Source organism: Cebus imitator, unplaced genomic scaffold (assembly GCF_001604975.1).
Source record: "Cebus imitator isolate Cc_AM_T3 unplaced genomic scaffold, Cebus_imitator-1.0 Scaffold348, whole genome shotgun sequence".
Lineage (NCBI taxonomy): Eukaryota > Metazoa > Chordata > Mammalia > Primates > Cebidae > Cebus > Cebus imitator.
The window spans coordinates 195,409-202,268 of NW_016107663.1; the positions used below are offsets into that span (position 1 = coordinate 195,409).

Consider the following 6,860-nt stretch of genomic DNA (forward strand, 5'->3'; position numbering starts at 1 on the left):
AAAAAAAAAAAAAAAAAAAGCAACTGTGGGCCCTGGTTGGGAATCCATTGGATTCCTTCCATGGAGGTGGCTCTTCCACTGTGAAGCTCCATTTTACACTCACCCACACCCAGAGACTCCCACCCACAGCAGCCCCAGCTGCCCAAGGACAGGGCACACACTGGAGTTCTACACACTTTTACTGGACGGGCAGGGGCAGGGCTGACAGTGCACCAGGCTCACAGCTGGTGAGGTTGCTGATGTGTACGCCCTTCCCGATGCCCCATGATCCACAGGCCGAGTTAGGATGCACTTTTCCCAGTCCCACCTGACTACAGTAGTACAGAAAAAGGGCCCCTCTGAGTGAGGCTGCAGGCAGTGCTGGCCAAGCAGGGCTGTGTGACTTAAGCGTGGCCGCTGACTCAGAACAGAGAACATTACAGGGTGGCAAGGGAGGAGGGGCAAGAGTGTTAGGCATGCTGGCCCCACCAGCCAAAGCTGCTTCTGTCCTTGCTCTCCATGCCACAGTAGGTAGCGTGTGCATGAGCCTTGGGCCCAGGGGCAGCCCCCTCACTCTCCATCTTGGTTGGGCTGGATAAGCCCATATTCCACGGCTTTCTCCAGGCAGGCTGCAGCAGCCCTCGAGACGGGACTCTGGTCACCCTTGGCCAGCACTGACAGGATCTCCATCATCTCGCTCTCCATCAGGGTGCTGGCAATCTCCCTGGAGGCCTCCACCATATTCAGCACCACCACAGCACCCCGGTGCTGCAGCTCCTGGTTAGGGCTCAGAAGCAGGGCCTGCAGGATCTCCAGCCAGTGTGTGGTCTGTGAGAAACAGGCAGATGTGAACCCAAGCAACAGGCTTAGCCTGGGCAAGGAACACACCCACACCCTCAGGACCTCCCCCGTCAGCTGCCACCATGCTGGGAGTTCCTGGTCCACCCCTCCTCCCCGCCGAGCAGAGGCACTGACCACTTGGGGAATGCGGCTGCAGAGCGCGGGCCGCATGGAGGTGAGCATGGCCAAGCCCCCAGCGGCCGCCCGCTGCAGCAGCTCATCCTCCTCCCCGCTGTACAGCACCAGCAGCTTCAGCCGGTCATTGCCCTGGGCTTCGAAGAGGTCCTGCACCTGTGGCCAGATGTGGGGAGTGGACCATGTCAGTGGGGTGCAAAGCCCAGCCAGGGCACAGGTATGTCGGCATCCCCGCCTGTCATGAGCACCGGGACCAACCCTCACCTCCGTGCTCATGGCCAAGTTACACATGCACTCTGTGGCTGCCCGGCGGATCATCTCATGCTCCTCAAACATGTAGCCTTCGACCATGGGCACAGCCTTCTCCTTCAGGATCTTCTGCCTGCAGGCCCACAGGAGGAAGCGGCGGGATACAGCTTAGACATTGTCCCTCCCTTTTTTTGTTGTTTTTTTTTTTAAGAAATGGGGTTTCACCATCACGTTGGCCAGGCTGGTCTCGAACTCCTGACCTCAGGTGATCTGCCCACCTCAGCCTCCCTCAGGGATTATAGGCATCAGCCACTGCGCCTGGCCCAGATATTGGCCCTTCTAACTCTCATGTTTAACTGTAAACCCTATGCCCTCTACCTTGACCCTAAGCCTTGTGGGAGGTGACTGGGTCATGGAGTGGGTCCCTCGTCGCTTGGTACTGTCCTCACGATAGTGAGTTCTTACAAGATCTGGTTGTTTCAAAGTGTGTGACATCTCCCCTCACTCTCTCTTGCTCTTACTTTCACCAGGTCACGTGCCTGCTCCTGCTTCGCCTTCTACTACGAGTAAAAGCTCTCTGAGGCCTCCCCAGAAGCTGAGCAAATGCCAACGCCATGCTTATACAGCCTGTGGAACCATGAACCAATTAAACCTCTTTTCTTTATAAATTACCCAGTCTCAGGTAGTATTCCTTTACAGCAATGCAAGAACAGATGAACACAGGCAGCATCATCAAGACTTCCTACATTTGCTCCACCTCTACACCCACACCCTCATGCAGTCAAGTCCTGGGCTGAGGATTTTCCTTGGCAACATCAAAGGACCCTCTTGCTGTGAACTACAGTGCTTGTTACCCTTTTTTTTTTTTTTTCCTTTATTTGAGACAGAGTTTTGCTCTTATTGCCCAGGCTGCAGTGCAATGGTGCAATCTTGGCTCACAGCAACCTCCACCTCCCAGGTTCAAGCGATCCTCCTGCCTCAGCCTCCCAATTAGCTGGGATTATAGGCATACACCACCATACCCAGCTAACTTTGTATTTTTTAGTAGAGATGGGGTTTCTCCATGTTGGTCAGGCTGGTCTTGAACTCCTGATCTCAAGTGATCCGCCCACCTGGGCCTCCCAAAGTGCTGAGATTACAGGTGTGAGCCACCGAGCCCCGGCCTCATTTGAGTACTGACCTGACCAGGCCGGTGCATCATCTTAGCTAATCCTCACCATCGCCCTGTGGTAAAGGTGCAGGTGTGATCATCATCACTGCTGCTTTGCAGAAGAGGAAACGGGCTGAGTAATTAGTCCCATGTTCAAAGTCACAGTAATAAATCTAAAACATGCCGATATGGCACAATGCTAGTGGCCAGGTACCCATGCAGTCTAAGTACACTTTTAAGTGTATTTTCTCATTTCATTCTCCTCACCACTATGCCATGAGGTAGGTACTATAATCATCCCATTTCACAGAGGGAGACACTGAGGCAGAGCAGTGAAGTAACTTGCTTGTGGTGACACAATTCCATCAGGGAAGCAAGGCAGTGTGCCTCCAGAGCCTGCCGTGCCATGGTGCCTCTCGGCCTGGCTCCTCCTCTCTAACAATGCCAAGGAGCCACTGAGGCCACAAAAGCCAGTGCCTGGGATATTCCAAATCCTGACGCCTGGCCCAGGCCCCGCATCTCAAGGAGGCTTACCGGAGCCTCTCGCTGATCCCCGCCAAGTTTGTTAGGGCCATGAGCGCCTCGAAGTTCTGCAGGCCTGAGCAGTTCAGGTGCAACAGGGACACAAGGGGCCGGACCACCTCATAGATCTGCAACGTGCACCCTACCTGTCAGGGCTACTTGCCGCAGTCCGCACAGCCCCACCAACCCGGCGGGGAGAAGCCCACCCGCAGAGAGTGCTACGCTCTCAGGCTGTCCTCCCTACCCAGGCCTCAGCAAAGCTGAAACTTCTTGCTGGTCCCAAAGGGCAGCTACAGCCCAGCCCACAGGCCACCAGGGAGTGGAAAGGCCAGAGCAGGAAGACACATACCCGCTCGCCAGGGAAGGTCATCTCAGGGTTGGAGGTGATGGTGAGCTTGGCAAGGGCCTGGGCTGCCTTTGTCTGCCCCACGTCCGTGCCTTCCAGGGCCAGCGGGATCAGCGCCTGTAGTAACAAGCCCATCACTGCTCAGGACGTGCCTGGGAGTGTAAGACCCAAACCATCAGGCCCCAACGCCCTGACTGTGTCACCCTCACCCTCCTCCCTCTCCCAGGCTGAACTCCCTATGCAGACCCTCTCACCCAAACATTTCCTGAAACCCCTACTAAGGGCTGGACATGGATTGTGCTGGGCACCAGAGCCATGGAGGTAAACGAGACAAAGGAATAGGAGGAGGGCCCAGGCCATTCACAGGCCTGCCCGCTTCCATGTCCCTCTGCCATTACTCATGTTTTCCTGTCCCGCATCTAATACCTAGCTGTGGTGTGGCAGCCACTGAGTCATGTTCTATAAGCTGACTGCTCAGCCGGCAGGAAGGGGTGTGTAAACCAGCTTACCCTGCCGCCTCCCTGGGCAACCACGGTACCTCGGTCCTCTACCTCTTCCACCAAAGCCAGGAAGACCCTGTGGGGAGAAGGCAGTGGTGGGCAGGCAGCTCTGGGACTCTGGCAGGCAGACGCTCCACTGCTGCGTTCGGCAAGGCAGCAAGGCAGCCAGGCAGGCAGCCCTGTCACTCTGAGAGGCCCACAGCACTGGAACCTGCAGCCTCTGCAGCCACATCCGCAGCCCCGAGGCCCAGGAGTTGGGCAAGGCTGGCTCACCTGGAGAGCAGCTCTCGGCAGGAATTGGTGAGCACAGGGCTCTCAGTCTTCACCATGCACACCATGGCCGACACCACACCCGCGGCCAGCAGCTTCTTCACCCGAGCCCGCACAAAGCTCGGCTTGTCCTGGGGGAGGAGGCCACTTAGGAGGGGACCCTGGGCTGACTCAGAGAAAGTGGGAGCAACCTTCTCACAGCAGCAACTGAGGAACTGGGCAATGAAACAGCCTGACAAAGGGAAAGAAGCTGGCTTAAATGGGAAGCGGCTCTGCTGTGGATGCCCTGGGTCAGCTGGTCCCCGTGATGGGGCAACCTCTGGCCGCTCTGGCGGCCCCTCACCTTGGGGTGCTGCTCGGGCACGTGCTGCTTGGCATACTTGGCCAGCTCCACCATCTTGGGGTCAGGCTCCTCGAAGTCGTAGCTGTTGGTGCAGTTAACCAGCGCAGAGGCCACCGCAAAGAGCACCGACCTCTCCTCCGACTGCCAGGACGGAGAGGCATTCGCGTGGCCACCCCAGGCCAGAGCAGCACTCGGGTAAATGCTGCCCAGGCCCAGGCCCCCAATTCCACCCTCAGCTGCAGCCCTAGGGTACAGGATGAATTCAGGAAGCTCCCCAGACCCCAGACTTTGGGAGTGTACAAACTGGACCTCCCCAGCTCCTCCAAGAAGAACATCCTTGCTACCTGCACTGGTGCTGGCCAACGTGCCCACACCGCGCAGAGCAGCCACTCAGCCACCAGCCCTTCTCCCTGGGAGCAAAAGACCCCATTGGCCAAGTCCTGCCCAGAAAGACTGGTGAGCTCTACTCCTAGACCGTGTCCCCAGGTGGACAGCAGGAACCACAGAGCTACCCTGCTGAGCTGGAACAGAGCCTTCAGGGCAGCCGCATCCTCTACAAACTCTTCCTTCACGTCGGCGTCAAAGGTCAGGTAAGCCAGGCCCTCCACTGCCCAGCGCCGAGTGCCCGCGTCGATCTGGTCATTGCACAGCCACCTGGGGACACGCAGGATAGTGGAGGACCCTCAGGACTGGGGGTAGGGAGGGGTACACCAAGGCCAAGGAAGAAGAACCAAGGGTTTGGGCATCCCCTCAATGTACAGAAGCAGTTCACCTGCCAGGATCCGGACAGCAGCGCCTGCCCGAGCCAGAGAGCAGGACAGGGAGGAGGCCCCCACCCCCACCCAGACTCTCCTATCCGACAGGTGGGGAGCCACAGGAAGGCCAGACGACTCACTTTCGACACTGCTTGGCAAGTTTGAGAGTGGAGCCTTCGGCAAATTGCTTCATGCTGAAGTCAGTCCCTCCGGCCGAACCAAGCTTACAGAGGCCCTGGAGGAAGAGGGCAAGACCAGCTGGCCTCTGGTGAAGGACGCAGGAGCTGGGCTCCTCCACACCTGGCTTGGACTCCCTCCCTGGCACTCTCCCATGGCACCTGGAGGCTAAATCAGCACCCTCTCCCTCCACACCACCACCTAGAGCAGGTGGCAGCAAAATCAGCTACTGCAGTGGCAGTGTGACACAGCATCTGCAGACACGGACACACTGGCCACTGGACAGTCATGGGCCCCACCCCTTCCCAGGCCACACTGAGAATGGCTATTTCCTTCCGTGTCACACAAGGAAGCCCTCTGCCATTGGAGCTGAGAGGCGTGTGGGGAGAAGACAGGTGCTTCAGCCACAGCCAACATCCGTACGGGATGGAGAAATCCAGGACTGAGTGCCCAAGGACGAAGACCAGCTTCCACAAGTGCACAGCCACAACAGGCTCATGGAGGGCTAGGCCAGCCCCCAAACCCTAAACCATCAGCTCCTGGGAACGCTGAGTGACCCTGTTGGCCCAGCCTTAAGCCCTGTAGTGGGAGGATCCGTGCCCATGTCTCTGGCCACAACAAGGCCCGGAATCTCATACGTTCATTCATTTATTTTAGAGAGGGTCTTGCTGTATTGCCCAGGCAGGAGTGCAGTGACATGCATGGCTCACTATAGCCTCAACCTCCTGAGTTCAAGTGATCCTCCTGTCTCAGCGTCCCCAGTAGCTGGGCCTACGGGCATGTGCCACCAAGCCTGGCCAATTTTTTTAGAATTACACTATCATTGATTTTCACCTAGAGTGTGTGCAGGCCACACCCTGCAACACCAGCTGGGCCAGGACCCCTGCGTGGCTGCCTGCCCACACACCCCATGCCCATCATCTCACCACCAGCGCCCGGATGCGGATGCTGTCCTTCTCGCTGCGCTTATATAGGTCCTTTAGCAGCGAGACACCATTGGCAGTGATGAATGACGCCCGCTTGGCCTTGCCGGCTGCGTGGATCAGAGACTCCACGGCCACCAGCTGCTCCTCCTCCTGCTCAGAGGCACACAGAGCGATCACACTCTCCATGACACCACTCAGCTCCAAGGCCCTGTTGCCGGCATCACATGGTCCCTGCAGGAGGCAGGACACCGTCTGGATGGCCCGTAGCTTCCCGGCCAGCCCGTGGCCCTCAAACCAGCTCCTGAGGGGCACAGGGTGACAGCTGTCACACCAAGGCCAACAAAAAGGAACGCTCCTTCCCTCCCTTCCCCTCCACTGGCCAGGCACCTGCACTACTTATGAAGAAACAGCAAGGAAAGCTGCTGGTGGGAAGATGAGGACGATTCCCCCTGGACAACAGTGGCTGATTTCTTAATCGACGCTTTCACTCAAGCCTTCTCTGACATAGTATCTAACACAGGTTACTCCCACACCACCATTCCTGGACTTAAGATCTGAAATAATTCTGCTTATTTTGGCCGGGCGCGGTGGCTCAAGCCTGTAATCCCAGCACTTTGGGAGGCCGAGGCAGGTGGATCACGAGGTCAAGAGATCGAGACCATCCTGGT

The 6,860-nt window shown here is 57.5% G+C and overlaps 1 protein-coding gene across 4 annotated transcripts in view; it reads right to left on the reverse strand.

The window, feature by feature from the left end:
* Nucleotides 1-161: 161 nt before the first annotated feature.
* The window catches only part of UNC45A (unc-45 myosin chaperone A), a 17,276-nt gene continuing 10,577 nt past the window's right edge, over nt 162-6,860 (reverse strand). For all 4 annotated transcript variants that reach the window (XM_017506091.2, XM_017506090.2, XM_017506093.1 and 1 more), the window contains exons 10-20: nt 6,193-6,493; nt 5,230-5,324; nt 4,847-4,988; nt 4,335-4,475; nt 3,995-4,122; nt 3,731-3,797; nt 3,225-3,338; nt 2,888-3,003; nt 1,219-1,336; nt 955-1,110; nt 162-807 (exon numbers count right to left, since the gene is read on the reverse strand). In XM_017506091.2, the coding sequence (XP_017361580.1) occupies nt 550-807; nt 955-1,110; nt 1,219-1,336; nt 2,888-3,003; nt 3,225-3,338; nt 3,731-3,797; nt 3,995-4,122; nt 4,335-4,475; nt 4,847-4,988; nt 5,230-5,324; nt 6,193-6,493 (1,636 nt within the window). In that variant the 3' untranslated portion in view covers nt 162-549. The remainder of the gene's footprint in view (nt 808-954; nt 1,111-1,218; nt 1,337-2,887; nt 3,004-3,224; nt 3,339-3,730; nt 3,798-3,994; nt 4,123-4,334; nt 4,476-4,846; nt 4,989-5,229; nt 5,325-6,192; nt 6,494-6,860) is intronic.